The sequence below is a fragment of the Mirounga angustirostris genome, unplaced genomic scaffold, assembly GCF_029215605.1.
Source record: "Mirounga angustirostris isolate CCGP_5_RB_7025 unplaced genomic scaffold, mMirAng1.0.hap1 SCAF_9, whole genome shotgun sequence".
In the NCBI taxonomy this organism is placed as follows: Eukaryota; Metazoa; Chordata; class Mammalia; order Carnivora; family Phocidae; genus Mirounga; species Mirounga angustirostris.
Genome location: NW_026991717.1, coordinates 119,664,612 through 119,689,391, shown reverse-complemented (window position 1 = coordinate 119,689,391; position 24,780 = coordinate 119,664,612). Strand labels below are relative to the sequence as shown.

The 24,780-nt window shown below is 46.0% G+C and overlaps 1 protein-coding gene across 6 annotated transcripts in view; it reads left to right on the top strand.

The window, feature by feature from the left end:
• The window catches only part of POMT2 (protein O-mannosyltransferase 2), a 43,026-nt gene that overhangs the window by 11,255 nt on the left and 6,991 nt on the right, over positions 1–24,780 (top strand). For 4 of the 6 annotated variants that reach the window (XR_010405278.1, XM_045901301.3, XM_045901299.3 and 1 more), the window contains exons 3-15: positions 1,884–1,988; positions 3,972–4,080; positions 5,798–5,906; positions 7,478–7,637; positions 8,976–9,082; positions 9,754–9,836; positions 12,591–12,700; positions 16,307–16,373; positions 18,962–19,034; positions 20,788–20,866; positions 22,013–22,164; positions 22,611–22,702; positions 23,767–23,843. Coding sequence is in view for 5 of the 6 variants with exons in the window: in XM_045901301.3 (XP_045757257.1) it covers positions 1,884–1,988; positions 3,972–4,080; positions 5,798–5,906; positions 7,478–7,637; positions 8,976–9,082; positions 9,754–9,836; positions 12,591–12,700; positions 16,307–16,373; positions 18,962–19,034; positions 20,788–20,866; positions 22,013–22,164; positions 22,611–22,702; positions 23,767–23,843 (1,323 nt within the window). In the remaining variant the exon portion in view is untranslated. The remainder of the gene's footprint in view (positions 1–1,883; positions 1,989–3,971; positions 4,081–5,797; positions 5,907–7,477; positions 7,638–8,975; positions 9,083–9,753; positions 9,837–12,590; positions 12,701–16,306; positions 16,374–18,961; positions 19,035–20,787; positions 20,867–22,012; positions 22,165–22,610; positions 22,703–23,766; positions 23,844–24,780) is intronic. The other 2 variants (XM_045901302.3, XM_045901300.3) reach the window with 1 other exon arrangement.

The following is a 24,780-nucleotide window of genomic DNA, read 5'->3' as shown; positions in this document are numbered from 1 at the left end:
TTTCAGCCATTACAAAAGATTTTGCAATGAACATCCTTGCACATTTATCTTTTCATCGTTGTGCAGGTGTATCTAAAAGGTTCTTAGCAGCCAAACTAAAGAATCTAAGGATATACACATTTAGATTTGTGGTAGATATTGCTATGTTTTTCTGCAAAAATATTGTAATAATATATATTCCCACCGACAGTGTATGAGGGTTCTTGCTTCCCCCACACCATTGGCAGCACTGGTGTGATAATACTTTTCAAAACTTTGCCAATTTGAGAATAAAAATGGTGTGTCACTGTTTTCATTTGCATGTCTTTATGAGTTGGATTGAACATTTTTTCATATGTTTATTAGTCATTATTTTGTTTTCTATGAATTTGCCTATTCTAGTAAGTTCCTTTTCTTATTGATTTGATCAATTAGTTAGAAAATTAGGGCTCAGGGCTACTTTTAATCTTAAGAGAACGGAGAGGGAACTGAATTTCAAGTGCCTGGTAAGGGCTTGGCATAGTGCCAGGTGTTTAACCTATTGTACTGTCTCTGATCCTCACAGCCCTCCCCCGCCACCGCAAGGGAGATTTTATTACTTGTAGCTCAGACATTAATAAGTATTGCCGGCAATCAGAGAGCTGAGATGCAAACCATCAGTGCATTTTTTCACTCTACCGGACCAGCCAAGCAGTCTGGGAATTTATACCAGCACCAGGCAAATTTGTTCTCTGAGATCCCGGGTGGGAAGGGGCGTGCATTTGTTTGTCACCTGTCAGTTTTTGTTAATCTAGGTATTTGGATGGCCCTGTCTTTTCAATACCTTCTCTTACTTTATGTTAAATTAGTTACATTAACTTCTGATCCCTAGGATTTTTTTTTTTTAAACAAGGCTTTATAATCATTTACTGTTGAATTTTGACCTCTGTTCCTTGACGTGGAACTATAAAGAGTGACTTTGGTTAGAGCTACTTATAGTAAAAAGTGAGCTGGTTCGTGGTCCAAACCCAAGCCCCACAAGCAGTGTTGCAGGGAGGGGCTTTCTTAATACAGCCAGTATATTCTGTCCCTCCACACAACTTAACTGGAGCACAGGAGTCTGGGCAGGGCAGCCTGGGGCTGTTAAAAATGCTTGGTATTTGCTGACAGTTTTTATGGCTTAGCAGCTTCTGATTGCTTGTGTGGAAAAGAGACTTTTACACTGTTGAAAGATGAAAAGATAGAAATGAAGAAGCTGATCTTGAACGTTTTGAAGGATTCACAAATCTCAGTCTTAGTGTAATAGTTGATTTGTTCTGGTTTGGAATGTGCCAAGGCTGCCCTCCTTTGAAATATTGGAAATAGGAGAAACTGGTCTCTGGCCTTTTGGTGTATTTTCCCCTGGGACTTTTCTCCTCTGGGGAAATGTGTCTGTCTTAGCATCCTCCCCCCCTCCCCCACTTCTTCCCTTCTGCCTATTGCTGGTGTGGAACTCCTTGGCCATTTTTCCCCCTCCTCATTCTGACTTGGAACCTCATCTTCCTTTCAGAGGTCAGTCTCCCAGGAATCAGCCCCTGCCCATGGCCTCCCCCATGGGCTGTCATGTTTTATTTCATAGCAAATGAAAGAAGGTTGAATGAGAGAGCCCTTCAAATTGTGGGATATTTTCTTCCTAAGTATTCAGTCTGCACTATTCCCAAGAACTTGGCGTTAACACAAGAGAGGATTTGTTTCAAGCAAAGAGCTCTGTAGACAAAAGATTCTTTGCTCTGCAACAGCTGCAGGAGAAAATGTCACATTGGCAACTCCTATGGACAGTTATCAAGGGAAGCCAAAGTCTGGGTGCAGCTGGAAGGAAGTTTAGGGGACAGAGGAATCTTAAAGGTCTCTCATCATCTTTTTGTTTGTTCTCCTTCTCTCCTCAGATGCTGATAGGTCTTGCTGGCTACCTGAGTGGGTATGACGGGACTTTTTTGTTCCAGAAGCCTGGGGACAAATATGAACATCACAACTACATGGGAATGAGAGGAGTAAGGCTTCCTGACTTACTCTAGACTGAACCCTGGGGCTACACTCAGTCAGAAGTTATAATTGGAAGCCCTGGAGTGGTGGCAGGTGTAGACAAAGGGACTTTGGGTGGCAGTGGGAGGGGAGGATGATTGGACCCACATCCTGTAGTAGAGATTTAGGTGTAGAGATTCAGAACTGCGGTAGGTAAGAAGGGGAGGGGAGGCCACAGATAATACAGAGATCTCATGGGTAGGAGCAAGCACACACTGTCACCTATTGCCCAGCCCACGTGAGGCTTCAGACTTCAGGTTGGAGAGCAGCCTAGGACCCGGGCAGCCAGGAGGCTCCTGCATCCCCCTGACGTTGGCCTCGGCACATTGGCAGGCCACACGTCATTCCTCTCCATGGCCACAACTGCTGGAGGATTGCCTACCTCTGAGGGCCCTTAAGATCTCAGCATCCCATACTCCTGACACCAGGTCCCTGCTTCTTTCCCCATGAAGGTTTCAGGCACCCAAAAGGGATTTTCCAGTCTTGTAGAAGAGGCTATATATGTTTGCCCCGAGTTGCAGCACCAGCCTTGATAGAGCATCGCCAGGCCTAAGTACCCAACTCTGTGGGGACCCCTTATCTGTAGCTAAATGAAACCTGCAAAATCTGACTTTGGACATGGAGCTCTCAGAGCAGGTTGCATTTATTTATAAGCTCCTTTCCTTAAGGGGCTCAAAGCACTTTAGATAAATGCTGTGTGCTTATTTGAGCTAATCATTGGGTAATTTGCATGGTCATATTATACTGTATTAAATAAGGATTACCCCAACCCTCGAGTTCATATTCTAAAGTGGTTCTGTGTCTTCCTAATGACTTTTGAACAACACATAGCATATGTAATTGGATAGAGGCCTGACTCACTGTGGGCTTGCTGTGGAAATCGACAAGGTCAAATATAACAGCCGTGTTCTCTTTCACACTAGGATACATTGCTTTCTTTTTTTATTATTATTATTACGTTATGTTAATCACCATACATTACATCATTAGTTTTTGATGTAGTGTTCCATGATTCATTGTTTGCATATAACACCCAGTGCTCCATGCAGAACGTGCCCTCTTTAATACCCATCACCAGGCTAACCCATCCCCCCAACCCCCTCCCCTCTAGAACCCTCAGTTTGTTTCTCAGAGTCCATTGAGGACACATTGCTTTCAATTGACAAAAAGTGACAACCCAAATGTGAGAATTTCCATTTCCCTGGGCTTGTCTATTTACTTGTGATGGACAGGGTAGGGAGGTAGAGAGAGAGCTGGTGGTTCCAAACAAAACAAAACAAAAAACAACTCTCCAGATACTGAAGAGTCAGATAATTTTTTTTTTCCAGAATTAAAATGCAACCTGTAGATTAAAGAGTGATTTCTGCTGTGATTGAAGGAAAGAGCCAAGGGAGAAATAACAGAAATAATAATAGAATTCTCTAGAATATTAAAACACCATAGAGAGGTCTTTCTCTACTTGTACCCACAGTTTTGTAGTAGAAGCTAATGTTTATTGAGTACTCTGTGTGTGCTAATAAAACTAGCCCATTTAATCTCCAGAGAAAACTCTCTGAGGCAGGAACTCTAATTTTTCATATGACACAGACGGGGAGGCTGAGATTCAGAGATGTACTGTTTTAGTCACAGCTAGCAGTTGATGGGGCAGTCCAACCTCAGAGTCCCCTACCTGAAACCATCTGCCATCCTGCACACACCTCCTTGACTGAATTTTGCTGATTTCGTGTCCGTGTTCGAGGTGATGCTCAATGGGCACATATATGTTGCTTGATTTGATGATTCACTGTCACACCATCCCTTTCTTGTTTATAGATATTCTAGGTGATTTCAGGTCACCAAGTCATGCCTGCACCAAGGGTCCTCCATTTTAAACATTAGTTTGTGCCAAGTCAAGTAGGTCTCTGATGCTTAGCTTAGCTGGCTGTTTGACTGCTTCTCTTTTCCTTCCATAGTTCTGTGCTTTCCTCGGTTCCTTGCTGGTTCCCTTTGCCTACCTCACTGTATTGGAGCTGTCCAAGTCCCTCCCCGCAGCACTGCTCACCGCTGCCCTCCTCACTTTTGGTAAGTTGTCTTATACCCATGTTTCTTAGGAAATTGCTACATTATGAGTGTAGTTGGAAATCAATACATTTAAGGATCCTATCCATGGGCCCAGTGGTTAAGTAACTTTAGGATTGGGTAAATGTATTACAAATCTTATTTTCTTCACCAGTGATATTACATATAAAAATAGTTGTGTGTAGCAAACCTTTATATTATTAGAGGGTAGTGCTCACGTATATAATCCCAAAGAATAGATTATCTCCAGGTTATCCACATTTGAGTTTGGTGTGAATAAGAAGATAAATTTGTGTGTGTGCATGTGTATATTTGAAGGAGGCTTGTGATTCTAATTCTGCTTCTCTCAGGCTACTATCAAGGTCTCTCAGGTTACTATAAGTTTGCACTCCTTAAACTGATTTCAGCTGAATGGAAGGGCAGATGTCTCAGAAGTAGCTGGGTGGCAGGAAATAGCAAAATGGGAACTTTATTTTCTGTGGGTAATTCCCCGCTGGATAAATGAGAGTTGATCTGTAGAATTTGATTCTGTGCTATTCTGATTTTTATTAAAGTGAATTCATGACCTCATAGAACTTAACATTTAAAGAAGTCCAGGCCAAGTTAGGTGGGTATTTCAGGTGTAATTCTGGCTTTGTTTTGACAAATATGTTGCAAGATTATAGGGCCTCTCTGTAGACGATTGGTGGCTTTTTCCTTGTGTCTTTAATTTCCCTTTTCAGTTATTAATCCTCTTCATTTATTCTTTTTTTTATTCCACAACTGTTTTTCAAGCATCTCCTCTGTGCCAGGCCACTTTTCTGGGCCTCAGAGGATATGCTGATGAGACACTGTGCTGTCATGGAGCTTATATGCTAGTACGGCGGATGATAAATAAGCAAGTAGATTGTAAGTCTGAAATGTAACAACATAAGCCATAGTGCAATGTAGAAAATAGAGTAGAGTAAGGGAGAGAGTAACGGGGAGGGATTCTCTTGTGGGTAGGGTGGCCTGAGTGAAGCAGAAGATTAAGCCATGCAGAGATCTGAGTGAAGCGTGTTCAGGCAGAGGGAACAGCATCTGCAGTGGTCCTGGTGCAAGGCGGCATTTGGTGGATTCAGGGAACAGCAAGGAGGCCAAGTGTCGCCAGAGTGGAGTGAGTGAGGCAGAGGGTGTTGGTGGAGGAGGTTGTTTGGGGAGGGACACCATGCCGGCTTTGGCAGTCGTCATTAGGACTTGGTTAGTCTGAGTGAGATGGCAAGACATTGGAAGCTTCACAAGCAGTGGCTTGATGTAATCAAATTTTGTTTGAAGAACAATCACTTGGGTGCCTTTGCGGAGAATCCGCTTCCAACAGAGACTTCACGTAAAATGCTAAGACTCTATCCTAGGTATGGGTAGTCTGGCTATATAAGCAGGTGGCAGAACTCCCATTTTGGTGGTGGAAATGAGGAAGAGCCCTCGTCTCAGGACTGCTCTATCTGATTGAATGATATGGTTGTTCCTTGGGTCACTGGCCTGAAAGGAGTGTGAGATATAGTTTCCTATCCCTGAGCTTTGATGTACCCCAAAGCTATGGCCTTCCACCTCCCTGATGACTCAGTGGCTCATCTGGTCTTGACTGTATAAATGCTTACATGCAATTGAGTATAAGGGGCACTATTTCTTATTGTTGGGGTGTTTGGTTCTCAGCGGGCCCATCTCTGATTCCCTTTTTGACTGCTGAACTCATGTTTTTCAGATACAGGATGCCTTACTCTGTCCCAGTATATCCTCCTTGACCCCATCTTGATGTTCTTCATCATGGCTGCCATGCTGAGCATGGTCAAGTACAACTCCTGTGCTGACAGGTCAGAAACACCATCTCTGCGGGCTGGGCGTTGGGGGTCAGAAGCTATGGCAACTCTGGAATTTCTGTAGCCAGGGACAGGGTGGGTGCCTATAGGACTTGTTTGGAAGCTGCACTTAAGGCAAGCATACTTTTTTTTTTAAACTTAGATTGTCCATTTTAGATCATAAAAATAGATTTTAATATGTTTTCTAGACATACTTTTTTTTGTTTTGCGTAAGACTAAAAAAATATCAATGATCTTTTTAAAGAATATTCTAATGGGTGGATTTGGGTAGGGGTTTGTGGATATTATGGAAGAGTCCTCATGCCTTCCCAGCCCACCATCTTCTAAGCTACCCCTTGGCACCAGCGCTGGTTAGGGATCCCAGGATAACTTTATCCTTCACATTCTCTGTCCTAGAGGGGAGGGAACCAGGACAGAAACTGCCTGGGAGCTATTTGTCTCCCTGCCCTCAGTGGTTGCATCCACTCCTGACCTATTGACGGGAATAATTTATATAAAAGGTTGGCTTAAGCAGTCCATGCCAGTCAAGAGGATCTCTGCAGGCCCGGGTCAGTTCTAAAGCTGTTCTGGAGGGCCTGGTCTTCTTCCAGAATGGTCTTTTGCAGATCCTCCTTTTGCCTCTGAGAGAGTAGAGTAGGTCATTCATTCTATTCAAACCAAAAGAGCTGGCTCTGCCTAGGCTTTTCTAGGAGTCAGCTTGGTTTCACCATGGCCAGGCTCATTAAATTACATTATGCCAATAAAGCCGGATCCAGTGACTACCATCTCTCCCTGACTTTGGGTGGTCAGCTCCCCCTACCACGCCCACCTCCACCTGCCATTTCTTGAATACATACTATGTGCCAGGTCCTGTGCTAGGAGCCGGAGGCATGGAGGTACGTAAGTCTCGCAGTTCAGGGGCCTTCACTCCTCCAGAGGAGGCAGCCAGCTAATGGGGAAATTGCAGCACTGAGCACTGGGTGCTGTAAGGGGAGCAAACCTCGGAACCGACTGCCAGGGTTAGGACTATGCTCTCCCGCATGCTAGCTGTACTGCTTGCCCTCTCTGTACCTCGATTTCCTCCTGTGGGAGAAGGGGATAATAGTAGGACCTACCTCTGTGGAGTTGTAGTGAAGGTTAAAGCGTTTATACAAATCAAGTGCTCGGAACAGCGCCTGACACATAGTAAGCACTCAATAATTGCCGGCTTCCCAAGGGCCACAGGCGACCCCCAGGAGAGAGAGGGCTGACTTAATCCGGTAGGCTGCTCTGGATTTGCCTTTTCCTTCCACCTGAACAGTAAGCCTCTTGCTTAATTTGAGCCCTGTACTTAGCCAGGAAAGCTATGGCCCCTCTCCCAGAAAAATGTCCTACTCACTCTCACGCTGCTTCCTGCGGTTTTGGGAGTTCCATAACCACATGCTCCCTGGAGCCACGCCATGGTCTCCTGAGGTTAGGAGCCCTCAAGAAAGAGGGCAGGCCATGGCCTCTCAGGGTCACAGAACCTCTGCCCTTCCCCACTGCTGCTCTCGTTTTTGAGTTTGGTTCCACTGCCAAACTGAACTCTGTGTCTTGTTGGTTTTCAGGCCCTTCTCTGCCCCCTGGTGGTTCTGGCTCAGCCTGACTGGCATTAATCTGGCTGGTGCTTTAGGGGTCAAGTTTGTTGGCCTCTTTATCATCCTGCAAGTGGGGTGGAACACCATTTCAGACCTTTGGCACCTGTTTGGAGACCTCAGTCTTTCAGTGGTGAGAACCCAAGTGCTTGTAGAAATGTCTTTGCTCCTTGGTATTGCTCAGCAGAGCCAGTGGCCTTTCTCCGCCTCTGCGGCAGGTGGTGGCGTGGCTGTATTCTGGCCTGAGGTGGGCTGGCTCCGGCCCCTGTCTGTAGGCAGCATGACAACAGGAAGGAGGCCATGCTTGGAGGCTAGAGAGGTTTAAAGGGAGAGGATGAACTAACATCCTTGGCATTTTCTTTTGGCATTTGTTTCTGCGATGTTTTTTAAATGTTCTACAAACTACCCAGTCACGTAGTCTGTCCAGCTGGGCTCAATGCCAAATATATGGCCGACACTAGCTGCATGGGATCTTCAGTAAAATGGGTAGGGTGACTTTCTGAACTCACCATTTTCCTTCTCTGACCCAGGGTCTCCAGATTTGGAGGCCAGGAAAGGCCTTTAGAGTTTATTAAAGTGTTATTTACTAAGAGCTGATTCTGTGCTAGGCACTTTGCAAAGTGCTTCACCTTCACTGGCTCATTTACCTCTCCTAACAGTCCTGTGAGGTAGGTAGTTAATTACCTTCTCTTTACAAATGCGGAAGTCCAGACCCAGAGAGGTAATAATGTGTCCCAGACCATACAAGTAAAAGGTAGATGTAGGATTCAGACTTAGAGGAGGCTGACTCCAGACCTGAACTACTTTGCCACAAGGCTTCACCATCACCTCTGAACCAAAGTCTCGATAAGTTCATTTATTCGCTCAGAAAATATAGACAGACTACCCTTTCAGTCTGAAACATGGAATATGCAGATGAAAAAAACAAGGATTCCTGCCCTCCAGAGACAGTGGAGAGAGAGAAATAAGTAAACAGGTGATTACAGTCCAGCCAAAAAGTGCTGTGAGGGCACAGTGGAGGGCACGAGCCCAGGTCAAGTGGTCCAGGAAGGTTTCGGGGGGGGCGTGGAGCCGAGGCCTGAGATGCAGATCAGGAACACTTATGCGTGTGACGGATGGGGCTGGCACACAGTACAGGAAGCGTGGGGACCATGCGCGGAGCTCAGTGTGACTGGAATATAGAAGGGACTGATGAGTGATGAGGCTGAAGATGCAGGGATGGTCTGGGGTCCTGGGTGAGGACCTGCACAGGCAGCAGAGGGCTGGCCCATGTTCACCACCCTGCAGCGCTGGGGTGGTGGGGTGTCATGGAAAGGCTAGGGTTTCCATGTATTTTTTCTTGTTGGCTCTTAGTTTTTCAATTTTTTGTGATTTTGACTTATGCATAAAAAGTTACATGTAACGCGCATAGAAGGTATAAGGTAGAATAAAGCCCCATATGCCCAGCACCCCGAACTGGCTCTGTTTGCAGGTGACTGTGGGGAAACACCTGACCGCTCGCATCCTGTGCCTCATAGTGTTGCCGCTGACTCTTTACATGGCCACTTATGCTGTTCACTTCATGGTGTTGAACAAAAGGTACAGCAGAGCCTTTCCAGCCTCTTGCTTCCCATCTTCCTCTTGCCTCTCAGCCTGTAGGTGGGGTGTGTGATTTCCTGGGTCTGTGGTTGGGATGTTCGAGGGACCTGGTGGGTTTTATCTGTTCATTTCCTCCTGTGTTGTCTTTTGGATATCCAAAGAGCTCAGAAAAGCCAGCACCCTGGCCTGAAGGAAGAGGAGAACTTCCTAATAGCCAAACTGCCCCTTATCCCTAAGCAGAGTCCCTGTGCTTCACAGGGATGGGCAGAATAAGGTGTGCAGTTGGAGGAGGGTGACAATCGCAGCAACACTAGCCGAGGCTCACATTTAACGAGTAGCGACCAAGTGTCAGCATTTTGTACATATTATCTCGTTTTCATCATGATTGTTTTTGAGTTCTTTTGATTTTTTTTAAATCCCCAATTTATAAATGAGAACTGAGGCTAAGCAAAGTTAGGTACTTCTGAAGGTCACCACCTAGCTAGTAAGTGGCCGAGTTGAGATTTGGACCCCTGTTTCTCCAACTCCATCACCTGTGTCTGTCCCATGATACCACACTGCCCCTCTGGTTGTCTTCTTTTAAACTAGTTGCACAAGGCTCTTCCTAGAGTTCCCAGGAAATTAGAGTTTCTCTCCAGTACCTTGTCTGTCTTCTGCTCCTTTCCCCACAGTGGTCCTGGCGATGGCTTCTTCAGTTCTGCCTTCCAGGCCCGGCTTTCAGGCAACAACCTTCACAATGCTTCCATCCCCGAACGTGAGTATCTCCTGGCCTTTATGAAGGTAGAAGGGCAGAAGCCTGTCTGGGTGGGTGAATTGGAAAAGAAAAGTATGATAGCCTGTAGATGGCAAACTGGGAGAAACATCCAGTTAGACCTGGTATGAGCCCTCAAAAGAGTGACTTGGGACACAGGACGTGCAGCCCTGAGTAGCAGTCTCTTTGACTGTAAAGAATAACTTCTCCCTTGTGCTGCGGAAGCATCTAAGTCAGCTCCATGGGAAGGCAACCAGAGGAAATCTGGTGAAAGGACAAGGCCCTCTGGTGCTAATGGTCAGTTTCCACCATCATATTCTGTGACTCACATCCCGTCCTTATTCACAGATCATAATGGAGCGCATGTTAGCCATATTGAAGACTGTAAGTGGATCCCTTCCAGAGTAGAGGATCTGGTGACCGTGTGTGTTAAGTGTTATAAAGAGGAAACACAGAGCTCTGGAATCAAAGGGTGCAGGAGATCACTTCTGCTAGGGAGTTGGAGGGCATCAGAGGTACACAGAGTGAGATGCCGTGGAGTCTAGCCCTGGAAGAATGGGTAGATTCGAACAGATGGAGAGGGAGGAGAGGGCATATAGGGCAGAGGGGACAGCAAGATCAAGGCCAAGAACAGGGCACAATGTAAGGTACAAATTATCCCCAGAAAAGTACTAGAAGATAAGGCTGAAAGGATAGGTTGGGCCCAGATTATGAGGGTTTGAAATGTTTGGGTGAGGTGTTTGACTTCATTAAACAGGCAGTGGAGACCCAGCGGAGGCCTCTGAGCAGGAAGGAGGACAGGAAGGCTGGGGCCGTAGGGAGGCGACACTGATGGCAAAGCGCAAGACGGCTAGGGAGGGGGTGGGACTGGAGGCAGGGGCTCCCCTCTGGAAAGCTCTTCCGGGTACTTGAGCTGGGCATCATGGTAGCAGCCACAGGGGTGGTGCAGATGGGCAGGGACAAGCGAGATTAGACATGGAAGGAGAAGAGGAAAGATGTCACTGAGGACTTGAGCCCAGGTAATTGTTTCTGGGAGGCACAATGATGCCTTCTAGTCTCTCCAGTGCCTTGCACAGTGTGTAGGACACAGGGGGCCCGCCAAGACTGTGCATAGAATGAGAAATAGGAAAGCAGGTTAAAAAGTTGGTTTAGAAAGGCAGATACTGGTTCCACTGTAGAGAGGTTGACTTTGAGATGCTTGGGGAAATCCATGCAACGGGGCAGCTGATGTTTTCAGAGGACGAATCAGTCAGCCAGCTAAAGGGGGAAGCGGTACCATGGCGGTGGCTGTGACCTGTAAGGAACCTGGAGAGAGAGAATGAGAACTGGGCTGGCTGAAGTCAGGTCACTTGGGAGTGCAGGAGGGAGGGGGTTAGGGAAGGAGGCTGCAGAGGACAGTCCATGAGGGAGTGTGGGTTGAGAAGGGGGAACAAAGCATTTCCAGAAGCAAAGGTGGTCAGCAGTGTGAGGGGCTGCATATGTTGGCCTGCGTGAGAACATAGAAGAGGAGCTGTGGGGTTTTGCAAATGCCTACTTGTTATTTAAAAGGCCTAGCTCACTGTGATCTCTTCCGTCAAGCCAGCCTCTTCTTACTCTTTGCATGAGAATTCATCCTACTCTGCACTGGGCTCCCACCATGTCACACGTTGTCACACCTTTGCTGGTGCATTTGCCCACTGTCCTGTGCTCATCGGTGTGTGCAGCCATCTTCCTTAAGACTGGGCTCTCCCAGGGCCACAGCCAGGCCCCCTCCAGCTTTGGATCCACTGTGTAATTGGTACGATCTGTTGACCAAATGAACAAACAAAGGAAGACCGGAGTAGCCTATCCATGATGGAGCGAGACAGGTTTCAGTGGACTCGAGAATGGCAGGGCAGCCAGATTACAGGGGACTGAGAAGAAGGACAGTAAGGAAGAAAGAGGCTTCTCAGTTACCCAGGGCCTGCAGGCAGAGGGGATGTTCTTGGGTAAACGGTTTACTCTTTTTTTTTAAATTCAGAATTAAACAAACCCAACCACCACTGAACAACTACTTTATATAGTATTAGATTCAAAAGGCTCAAAAGGATTTCACAAAAATGTAAATTATCTTAACAGTCTATCATAACATTATATCTATCTTGAAGAATATTCTAAGGTGAAGAAAGCTCTGACTTGCAGAAGCAGAGGCTGGCCCAGAAGCCAATGACAGCCCACAGAGGCCAGGGCTTAGCAGGTTGGTCTCTGGAGCTGAGATCAACTGCCACTTAGCAGCGGCCTTCACTGACAAGACTCTAAGGGACCTCTGGGCCTCAGTATCCTCACCTGTAATCTGGTTTCTGCCTTACAAATTTGTTGGAAAGATGCAGTGTTCTGTTCCAATTAAAGCACTTTATATGCAAAAAAAAAAAAAGAATATTCTAGGTAAGACATGAAATGCTTCTTTCTTTCTTTATTGTGTTTAATGTATGTATAGACTTTGAAGGATGGGCAGTTTCTAATCTTTTGCTATTACAAATAGTGCTTTGATAATGCCACTGTTAATACCAGTGCTTCTTCTGAAGTCCTGAGGAGGGAAGGGAGGTGAGGGCACCAGTGAGACCCTGTAGTGAACTCCCACTTGAGCTGACGCCGTGGGAGTGAGAAGGTACCTGTGCGTCTCGCTTTAGGCGGTGCTGGGCCCAGTGCCATCTGTTAGAGGCTTAGTGAGTCCTGTGGCTTCAGAGGCCCCTCCTAGTCACGGGCCAACTCACACCCTCCACCGTTCCTTCCTCCCAGATCTGGCCTATGGCTCCGTGATCACCGTGAAGAACCTGCGGATGGCCATCGGCTATCTCCACTCCCACAGGCACCTCTACCCCGAGGGCGTCGGCGCCCGCCAGCAGCAGGTCAGCGAGCTTCTTGTACTTTCTGTACTGCGGCAACACCAAGCTGTCGGCCGGGCCGGAACCCACGCTTCTCTTTCTTGCTCCCGCCCTTTACCTGCGCTGTCCTCCCTGCTTGAAACGGTCTTACTCCTGCACCCTGCTTCTCTTTCCTCTGGGTGACTCCAGCTTCTTTAGGCTTCAGTGCAAGTGTTCCCTCTGATTACCGTGACCCACCTCTACTCAATACCGGGTACGTGCCTCTCTCATGAGGGGCTTGCCTGGCACGATTTGTAAGCCTCTGCAGTTACCCTTTTCACATTGAATTGTGAGTGCTTCCTTCCTCCTGTCTCTTTGCTACTTGATTGCTAGCTCTTGGAAGGCTCAAGTGCCCGGCACAGTGCTTGGCTTGACATGGATGATGGTCAAGTGTTGTGGCTGTAAACACAGACCTGGAAACCAGACTGTGTTATCTGGGTCTGAATCCTGGTTCCACCAGAGTATGACTTTGAACAAGTTACTTGACCTTTCTCTGCTTCAGTATCTTCATCTTTAAATTAGGGAAAATAAATAGTGCCCTTCTCCACCATAGGGTAGTTGCAGATTAAAAGTATGAAGCGATACATGTGACGTGCACCCTGGGGGATTAGCCATGAGTATTCCCTGAATGAGTGAGCGACACTGTGTCTGTGTCCGTGTCCACGAGTGTCGGGTGTGGCTGTGGCGGACAATGCCTGAGAGGGAGAAGCAGGATGTTGGAGAGGTTGGAGAGGTTGGGGAGGCCAGGCTGTGCAGAGGCCTTCCATGTTACAGTAGATTTGACTTTGTTCTATGGGCATTGGTGAGGCGTTGAGATTTATGAAGGCATGATAAGATGTGATTAGATTTTTAGGTTAGAAAGAAATAGTGATAGATTGAAAGGAGGGGCAGATTGGAGTCAAGAAATGAGTTGGGAGGCAATAATCATGACAGAGGATGGTGAATAGAGGCAAAGACCATGAATAGGGTGGGAATTGATTCAGGAAACACTTCACAGGTCAGTGTCAGGGCCCCATCACTGGTGGCTGTCAGGGCCTAGCTATATCTAGGTCTGTAGGTTGGAGATCGAGGTGTATGTGTGATAATGCTATTCCACCATAGTCAGAAATGCAGGAGGAAGAGTAGCTCTGGAGATGAGAGAGTTTCCTTTGTGTATTGTAGATTTGGGGCTTGTATCAGGAAGGAGATCTGAGTGTGTAGCATATGGGTGTCAATGACACAGTGGGATGGGTGGCATTGCCCAGGAAGGGTGTGCAGAGGGAGGAGAGCCAGTGAAGGAGCCCTGGGGGGCAGCAGCACTTAGGCAGTGGCGAAGATGCTCCCAGGGGCACTGGTAGAAGAGGCTGAGAAGGAGGGCATGAACAGGGAGGTGGGAGGAGAGCACAGGGCAGACAGCATCCCCAGGAGGATGGTGCTCAGCAGTTCAGGTGCTGCAAAAGCCTCAGAAAAGGTGGGGGCCTTTAAGAAAGAGGCCTTTAAACGACAGTAAAGGGGGCCTCGTCGCTAAAAGGGATTGCTTCTGAGGAGTGGTGAGGCCCCAGGTCTCAGCTGCTGTGCCAGGGAGGAGAGGAGAGGGGAGGCGTGCAGGCTGCAGGGCAGGCTATTGTGCTGAGAGGCTTGGAGTGATGTTTCTCTTCTGGCAAAATGACCAGTATTTTTACTTGGCAAAAAAGCTGGGCTTGGAGCTGGGCTCCAGTGTGGGGCTTGAACTCATGACCCTGAGATTGAGACCTGAGCAGAGATCAAGAGTTTGACACTTAACCGACTGAGCCACCCAGGTGTCCCAGTTCCTTGTATATTCTTAATACCATCATTCCTGATTTTTTTCTGAGAAAGTAAAAGCCACTGAAACAAAGGAGCCATAATACATACATAATTTTTTCCCTAAATGTTGATTCCAAATCTCTTTGCAAGTAAATCAGTCATGTTTTGTCCAATTGGAGTCATAAAAACTCACTTTGTATGTATTTTTATTGTTTCCGGGTATTTGTGTTCTTGTTTATATAATTGGCATAATTGTATGTGTATAGTCTCTATCCTGGGAGCATTGGAGTTAGCTGCCTTGGTTTGAATCCTGTCTCTCCACTGATAGGCTGTGGTGACTTTGAGCAAATTACTCAACCTTAGTTTCCTTGTAAGTAAGGTGGGGACAACCATAGTACCTACAGCAGAGAGAGAAGTCTTCCCCAGTGCTTAGAACAGTACCTGGTGATAAATGGCAGCCATTTTCAGCATCAGCATTTTATAAGCCTTTTCCTATGCTGGTAAAAAATGCTCAGAAACATTTTCTGTGGCTGTGTAATATTCTGTCCTGTGGACATATCATCATGTGAGCTGTTCCTTTATTATTGGACGTTTATTCTGTTTCTAAATTTTTGCTATTAGATTCATCACAGCATGACATGCATGTTCACATGCATACACACACACACATTTAATTTTTTAAAAATCAGTGTCTATGAAATGGCTATGGGCTAAAACCTCAAGTTTCTAGGACGAGATATTTATGGAGCTATTTAATTTCATTTGGCCACATTCTAGAGAATAAGGCATGAATTTTTCACTTAGAAAATTTGAGGCATGGTCTTAATTACTTTGTAAAATACACTAAATCGGGGTGCCTGGTGGCTCAGTTGGTTAAGAGTCTGATTCTTGGTTTCGGCTCAGGTCATGATCTCAGGTTTCTGAGATCGAGCCCCACATCAGGCTCCACAACTGAGCGTAAAGCCTACTTGGGATTCATCCTCTCTCTCCTTCTCCCTGTGCCCCTCCCCCAGCTCGCGCTCTCTGTCTCTCTCTTAAATAAATAAATTAATTAATTAAAAAAAATTTTTTTAAAGATTTTATTTATTCATTTGACAGAGAGAGAGTGAGAGAGGGAACACAAGTAGGGGGAGTGAGAGAGGGAGAAGCAGGCTTCCTGCTGAGCAGGGAGCCCAATGCGGGGCTCGATCCCAGGACCCTGGGATCATGACCCAAGCCGAAGGCAGACGCTTAAAGACTGAGCCACCCAGGCGCCCCAATATATAAAAATTTTTTAAAATGCACTAAATCCTCTTTGTGTGCTGGAGACTATGTTGCGCAAGGTATCATGGTTCCTCCTCTAGGAGGCTGAAACTTTAAAGAGAAGATGCAGAAAGAGGGGCACCTGGGTGGCTCAGTCGTTAAGCGTCTGCCTTAGGCTTGGGTCATGATCCCAGGGTCCTGGGATCGAGCCCTGCATCGAGCCCCGCATCGGGCTTTGTGCTGGGCGGGAAGCTTGCTTCTCCCTCTCCCACTCCCCCTGTTTGTGTTCCCTCTATTGCTGTGTCTCTCTCTGTCAAATAAATAAATAAAATCTTAAAAAAAAAAAAAAGATGCAGAAAGATATTGAGACCAATCAAAAAGGCTCTTGTGGGAGAAACCTCTAAATGCAGATGGAAGGAGAGAATCTCACCAGTGCTACTTCTGAACCCCCCTTGGCAGCGTGGCCCCTCGGGTTGGTGGCTGAGGATTCTGAAAGAGGCTTAAGCAATGTTGGTTTGCTGTGGATTGTCCTGTGGCTATGCTGATATTGATGGTATTCTCCCTCCCAACTCCTCCCCCACCCAGGTCACCACCTATCTGCACAAGGACTACAACAACCTGTGGATTATCAAGAAACATAACACAAACGCAGGTAATGTGGTAGGGAACTGATGTTTCTTGCATTATGGCTTACTCTGAGCCATTTTTAACATTCCTCATGCCTTCAAATGGTACAGAGATGGGCATTCCTGAGCATGGTTTGGCAATACCTTTACTGGTCTCAGTTAGTCTTTCAACAGCTATTTATTGAGCACCTACCATGTTCCAAGCACTGTTGTCAACACAGGAGGTAAGCAGTGAGCAAGACAGATAAGATCTCACTCCTAATAGCTGTCATGTTGAAGCCAGAGGGCCCGGCCAGGGCTCAGACTTAATTCAGACTGGTTACCTGGACATGCTGCCAGGGGCTGGCTGAGTGGCCCCAGCTGAGGGCAAACGGTGACTACTCTCGTTTCTAAGGAGAGCACACTAAGCCTTTCAGACCCCAGCATATGGTGAAGCTCAAGTTGTCTTGCTGTGACAGAGTATTGCTGCCCACTGGTCACCCCTGGACTGCACCAGTCAGTTGTAGATCTCAGAGCTTGTAGCTGGGCTTTTCTGGCCTGGTGCTTGGGCCCTCGCTCAACAGCTGCTGGCCAGCGCCCTGGTTGGCCTGGGCAAAGCTGCTCTACACCTGGTGGGCTCTCGCGGCTTTATGACATGGGTTCTATCCAGGTCTTTCTTTGGTCAGGGAGCTGGCTACTTGCAGGCCGTGCCTTCTGCTCTAGCTGAGAAGAGAACAGAGGGCATCTTCCGCTCACCTCTGAGCCCCTGCTGACTGTCCTATGTCACAGGCATTCTCTGGGACTCCTCAGTAAACCCCACCTGGCTCTCCGCCTTTCTTGAGTCAGCTGCTCCCGAGCTTTTGTGTGGCAGTGGGTGGCTGCTCACCTAAATCCACCTTCTTTGTTCCTTTCCCCACCTCTTCTTGCTGCGGTCTTGAGACTAGAAATGTGGTGTATGCAACCACTGTCTTTGCCTCAGTAATATACGTTAGGACACCATTTGTCAGAGTCTGTTTCAATACCTTTATAATACCGGTATTGATTGTTTACATCCAATAGGACAAACATAAGTGGCCCATCACAATGAGGGGTTATGAGGCAAGACTGCTTTACTTCTTTTTTTTTTAATTAAAAAAAATTTTTTTTAAAGATTTTATTTATTTGTCAGAGAGAGAGAGCACAAGCAGGGAGAGCGGCAGGCAGAGCAGGCGGAGGGAGAAGCAGTCTCCCTGCTGAGCAGGGAGCCCGATGCAGGACTCGATCCCAGGACCCTGGGATCATGACCTGAGCCGAAGGCAGATGCTTAACTGACTGAGCCACCTAGGTGTCCTAACACTGCTTTACTTCTAAGGTTATGTGGGCATGGACCAAATCTTTGAACATCTCTGATCTGTTATTCGATGTGGCTTCTAGGTTAAGGTGGTTGCATTTCACCCAAGGAACTAAGGCTCTGTGTGAAGACGGAGAGCTATAAACACTTTGGGAAGTGGGAGCCATACAGACTAAGGTCTTTGTTTGTATGTTTCTAGGAATTTATCCATTTCTTCTAGGTTGTCCAATTTGTTGGCATATAGTTTTTCATAATATTCTCTTATGATTGATTATATTTCTGTGGTGTTGGTTGTTACTTCTCCTCTCTCATTTGTGATTTTATTTATTTAGGTCTTTGTGTTCTTGATGGCTAAAAACGCCCCTCCCCGTCACATCCATGTAAAATGAAACTTCCCTCCCATCGACTTACTTGATTTGTCACCTTCGCTGATTAATCTTTTTCAGAGACCTTAAGGTCCACATAGGAATGGGCATGTCTACACTTGAGTTCTCTAATTCTCTTAAAAACTAGTGATTTGTTCTGGCACATTTCTCTTTCCTGACCTTGAGTGTTAATGTCTCAATGGGAAGAAGTTTGCTAGGATCTTTTTGTGTTGCTGATTACTGCCAGCTCCTTTTCCATTGTCATTGCCTTGCTAGACCTGATCTGACTTGGTTTCCAGATGATGTGGTCCCTTTCTTTTGTCACGTCATCATTTTCTTCGCCTCACACTTAGCATGTGTGTTGCCAGAGACAAGATAATGACTGACAAAACTTGAGGGTTTAACACTGGACTCTGAGGAGAGCGCATATGGTCATTTACATGGCATTAGTTTTTGGAAGACTATGTTTTTACTAGAAAGGAAAATCTTATTATTTGACTTCCCAGCTTAAAAACCCTTCTGTGGAGCCTTCGGGGCCTGTCAGATAAAGACCACCTTTCCTAGCCTGGCATGCACCGTCTGGCCCTACTTGTTCACACACTCATCTATTCCCACAGTCTTTCCCGTTCCCCTCCCCACCACACCCTACCCTCTCATATGAAACCATTTGCTATCGGTCAAATGCGTTTTGTTCTTTCATACATCTGGCCCCACTTGTTGACCTGACAAAATTCTCCCCTCTTTGTAGGGTCTTTTCAAGCATATCTCTGAGACACCCTTCCTTGAGACAGTGAGGGGCCCTTTCTCTTTGTCCTCCCAGCACTCTGTCTGTACCTCTAGCACCTACCGTATTATACTGTAACTCTTTACCTGTAGACCCTCGATTCATACTAGCCTAATGAGTGAATGATTTCAGATATCAATGCTTGTTTCTTCTTAGCAGATCCCCTGGACCCTTCATTCCCAGTAGAGTTTGTAAGACATGGAGACATCATTCGGCTAGAACACAAAGAGTAAGTAAATTTGCTTGGATAAGTATTTGGATAAGTGAGTGGTATGGGCACCAAAGGTAAGGAGTTCTTCTAAACTGGAAATAAACAGAACTCAGATTTGGATGCGGCTCTAGTAAATGGAGCAAGACTGCTGTGCTAGAATGGGAAGGCAATTTTATGAAGTCTTGTGAAATAAGCAAGCCACTTTTGTTTGCCTGTTTTGGCTTTGGGGAGCTTTGAACTTTGAAGGTACTGTTCAATTTCCCTTTTTCCAGAGGAAAAAAAATCTTTGAGTTACCCAACGCTTCTTCTCAAGTGGCTGCCTTTAGGAAGATATAGAAGTGTGTTTCTGAGAATATGGCAAGCTGGTTTATTTAAGCAATGTTCTCACTGAAAATGACTACAAATGCTGGAATAATATGAAAACATCTTAAAGCATCAAAGAGCTGACAAGGCAGTAGTGAGTTAGCAGGCCAAAAATCTAAGTAAAACTGGGGGGTGAGGGGAAATCCAGAGAAATAAGTGGGATGCTGCAGCCACTTCTGCCTTGATCCCACAATCTTGAGTTTCGATCTTTGGTTTTGACTGCCCCTTGAGAGAAAGAGTTGTAAATTCAAAGCTCTAGGCTCACCCAAAGTGGTAAATTTATTAAGTGATCCTTCCCCAAACTTGAAACCCCAAAGGGCTTGAGAAGGGGGGTGGGGGTGAGGAGGGGCTATTTCTGGTTCCTGAAAAGTTATAACTACCAATTGATCCTCACATGGATTTGTGGCCCAAATTAATTTCATCTGGATGGTCTCAAAATCTTTAGGCCATGAATTTAAATGAACATAATCCTAGACTGGTAATATTTCCTAAGTGCCTGGCTAAAAGCAGATGTAAATCCTTTTTTGGGAAAGAGATTGCCATCCATTCCCATAAATAGTTTTTCAGTGACAGTGAATAGTACATAGTAAAAAATAACTAAGCACACAAGGAAATAGGGCACCATGTGCAAGAGTGAACAGGAACAATATCAGAAGCAGCTCTGCAAAAATTTTGTATAGTGGAATCATCAGGTGTGGAATTTTTTAAAAATCAGGGATTATATATAGAGAAAAGCTATAAGCAGTGTTTTTTTCTAGTATAATCATGGATACTTTTTACTTTTTATTCTTTACTATTATTTAATAAATTTCATTTTGTTTTATTGACAAAAGTTATTTATTATTTATTAAGTTTTATTTTTGGAAATTTCCAGAATTTTTATAAAGAACACTTATTATTGTGGATAAAAGTAAGAATTACTATAAAAGGCACAAAGTAAATAAAAGCCAAATTAATCCCTCCCTTCCCCCACAGATCCCCACATTATAAAACTGGTGATGAGGGCAGGAAGAGTAAATGGGAGGGAGGAGGCTTACCTGGCTTAGGCGTGCGTAGATTACAAATTTTAATTTCTTCTCCCCAAAGCTGCCTCATGAGTCAGGCAAGCTAAGTGCTTCAAAGCCACCAAATGTGGTAAGTCATTCCCCCCACTGCTGAAGTTAACCCCTTTCTTGGCATGGAGTCCAGGACTCCTACCATCTGTCCATGCTGGTTTGGACAATTCTCTGACTCTCTGGATGTTTCTTGTGAGTAAATAGGCAAGATGTTCCTGATATGTTGGATTTCATAGTTCAGATTCTAATTTTTTTTTGCACTAACAGAGGACTCTGAATATTCTTAGTAAAAGAGGAGACATTGCATGTCTCTTTGCTCCAGGATAATGGTGTTTCTCTCGCTTAACTTCTAGGACTTCTCGGAACCTGCACAGTCACTATCATGAGGCCCCCCTGACCCGGAAGCACTATCAGGTCACTGGCTATGGCATAGTAAGTGAGCAACTGGAGTGTGAGCAGGCTGTAAAAAGTTGTGGGGCCTGGTTCAGGGCCATGTGACAGAACACTCCTCCCTGGAATTCTGGAATGTTCCTAAGGATGACGGGCTACCCAGGGACTCTATTAACACTGGGAACTTTTTGGCTAGGCTTGCTGTGGGAAAAGCAGCCTGGGAGTCTATTTGTCTCCATCTCTCTTCTCCCATAATAACCATGCCATTTTTATGTTCTGACACTTAATAAATGTCACATATGAATACTATTTGGGTCCCTTTTTAAATCACATTGGACATAGAAGCCATGGACCCACAATGTGATCCTAGGTGAATATATGTTTATTCTTTGCCAGATCCCAAATCCTCATTGGCTTTATTTTTAAGGATTACTTCCCTGTTCTGCAGGGGGATGTTAACCACATTGCTTTTGGATTTTTTAGTAGCGTGGGTGATGCAGTTAATAGAAGAAGCAGCTCTATGGGTACTTATGGCTTGGGGAGTGATTTGGAAACAAAACAACTACACAGGGCAGCTAGACTTAGGACTATCTTATGTTCCCTTGCAGGGGCTTTGGTGCATCAGTAAAGATCCTGGGTTCCTTAAGGTGGACTTCCCAAACCTCCTTCTGTTTGCTCATCCCACAGTACCAGAGCCATTGCTTGTCTTTTTCTTGTGCGCATCTCCTGAGGAGAATTAGACACAAGTGTCTTAATTTCCAAAATATAATCTGCAGGCTAAATCTTTCTGGCTTAGATGAGTGAGTGTCCAGATGGCCAAGTAATGGGTACAAATGGCCCAAATCTATTTCTGTTGGCTCAGGTTGATGTCTTGAGTTTGGTTTAAGAGCAAAGACATATGTTTAGAATTTAAACTCTAGTCCTTTGAAGTGAAGAATTGGACTGCAGGCTGTAGGAGTTAACACTACTTTTTCTTAGTTGTGTTAGTGAGCGCTGGGGGAATTGTCCATCACTTGGGGTGTTTCTCCGGCCCCCTTGTTCCCCTTCCCACCTCATCCACTGAGGCCTGTTTTGTCTTTGACCTTTGTAACATGGTGTCATCGGAAGGGTGGCCATCTCCCTTTCCTGACATGTCTTCTCTAAAGTCATCTTACTTTCTTTGTATTTTTTCCTTGATTTACATGGCAGAATGGGACAGGAGATTCAAATGATTTCTGGCGGATTGAGGTTGTAAACAGAAAATTTGGAAACCGGATCAAAGTGCTGAGAAGTCGCATTCGCCTCATCCATCTGGTCACAGGTTGTGTCCTGGGCTCCTCGGGAAAGGTCTTGCCCAAGTGGTGAGTCTCTGGGGTTTTGATGTCCCAATTGAGGCTCATGCTTCTCCTTTCACACTACAAAGAGTATACCAGAAGTTTCTGTTTCCCAGTTGTCAATGTTCACCTCATGTTTTCTTATTTTAGTGGTAGGTGGAGGGAGAAAAGGCATCACGTGTGTTACAGAGCACAGGACTCCAGAGTTCTTTTGGTATTTTATGTGTTCTGAGAGTTGAACAGAATAGTTGTTCATCTGTCTTGGACCTTGTAAATGCTCTGGGCCTTTCTGAAGTGGAATACTCTATGCTGGACTCCTCCTAGGATAGTCATGGGATATAAAAGAGTGAGGTTGCAAAAAGCGTGGCCACTGGGTTGAAAAGAGCAGGGTTCTATAAATTTAAAGATTCGACCGCGCAACTCTCTGGTGAGTTTCACGTCTTCTGAGAGACCTCTGTGACTGCTTTTCACAGGGGCTGGGAACAGTTGGAAGTTACTTGCACCCCATACCTAAAGGAAACCCTCAACTCTATCTGGAATGTGGAAGACCATATCAATCCCAAATGTGAGTGAGATTACTTCCTGGAAACATTTATAAGTAACTCTTAACGTTAGAAAAATCAACCTTCATAGATTCTGCTGCCACTGTATCTCCTTGTCATTTCCTGCCTTTTTTGAACCTAGTCTCTTCATACGAGTTGTCTCGACAGGTAGCTCCTTTTTCTTCCCAACCATGTCAACTTCCCATCCTCCTTAAACTTCCCCAAAAGTGACCAGTGACCTTGCGGTGGGCCAGAGCTAGTTTCCTTGTCCCATTTTCTTTGCTTCTTGCTGGAGCTGACACTTCTCCTTGCCGCCTGCAATGTGGATCCACCTGTCTGGTCTCCTCCTGGGCTTTTCTGTCCCCTGCACCATGGGTATCTCCCACCCTCAAGGCTTAGAGCAGGCTGGTGCTTTCCCTTTATGCCCCTGTGTAGTGCTCCGCCCCTCCCCACAGCCAGCCAACACTTTTATAGAAAGCGGTGGCCACAGCCCTGGATCTGAGCCCTCATATCTGTACTCCCAGGCTCCAATTTGATGTTTCTACATCAGTATCATCTTCAACTCAGTCGTCTTTGGATCCATCATTTGTCCTCCTCAACCACCCCTTTTAAGCTTCTGCTTCATTTCCCCTCTCTGTGTTTTCCATTTCATTCTTACTACCTAATTTAGCCACCCAGCTAATTAATTAACTAATTAAACAACTCTTTAGTGAGTACAGTGGGAAGCCTAGGGGCCCCTGGGGTGAATGAGGTGGACTTGGTCCCTGTCCTCACAGACCGGCCTAGCATTCGAGCCTGGACCATAACAAAGGGTGATGGTGCCGAGAGCAGTGGCAACGCTGGGGACAGGCCCCGTCGCCTGTTGCCTTTGTATTTCTCCAGATGCCTCATGAGGGCTTTGCACAAGCTGAAGGGATGATCAAGAATTGGGCCAAGCTTCCTTCTGTCTCTTCAACACTCTAACTTACTTGTTAGCCAGCGTGTCAGGAAAGCTACACTCGGATTCCAGGCATGGTGTTAGTACCCTGGACGGCTGTGAGAATGTGCGTGTGACCAAGGTTTTCTTCTCTGTCCTTTCTTTGTCTAGTGCCAAACATCAGCCTGGACGTGCTGCAGCCCACTTTTCCTGAGATCTTGCTGGAGTCCCACATGGTGATGATCTGGGTACTGTGGCCCCCTCTCACTGGAAGGCTTCTCTATGAACTCTTGGCCGTCCACAAACTTGCATCACAGATCAGTAGCTATGGTATAGATCCACTGTCCCCTGGTGGAGGACTTTGAAAGGGTCTTCGCTTCTGGTTTACTTGGTCTTCGAAGGCATTTCCCTTATCACAGAATGATGACGGTGATGATGATGGTGAGGACAACAGACATCAGTGCACACTTACGTAGCTCTTATGTGCCCGGCGCCACTCTATGCACGGTGCTGCACTAACTTATTCTGTAGTTATCACAGTCCTGCAGGGATATGGTCCCCACTTTACAGATGAGGGAATCGAGGCACAGAGAGGTTAAACAACTTGCCCAGGGTCCCAGAACGAAATGGAAGAGGTGGCTCCAGCCTTCAAAGCCGGGCTGGCAGGCTCGCAGAGTCAGTGCTGCCTACCGCCACACTCTTCTGCTTCTAAGTGATTCTCAGATCCGTTCCAATGGCAGAGCCCTGGAAAACTAGAGTGTTCTTGGTTGAAGTCCTTGAGACAGTAATAGTTCATTCCATCATATGAAATTAGAATGAATTAGGATGAATAGCTGATCTGATCAAAAGTTGTTTATCTGCAGCATAAAATTCCCACCATGAGCCCACGCATGTTCCCAGACACGGGGACTGTTTAGGGGCGTGGTTGAGTCTTTTGAAGGTTTTGTAAGACTCATTGTTGGTATTCCCCATCATTAGTATCTGACAGCAGTCCTAACCTCAGTGGTTTAAGAACAATTGACAGAGGAGATCTTTAAATTGAGAAAGTTCTACCCACTAGCTTAACTTCTCCCCTGTGCTGTACAGAAAGCCTGCTGCAGTGTTGATGTGTAGGGGGGACGCCTTTCCTCTGGTTTATGGAAAGCCAGTGTCCTGCAGGAAAGGTGTTTAGGAATCACTGTATCT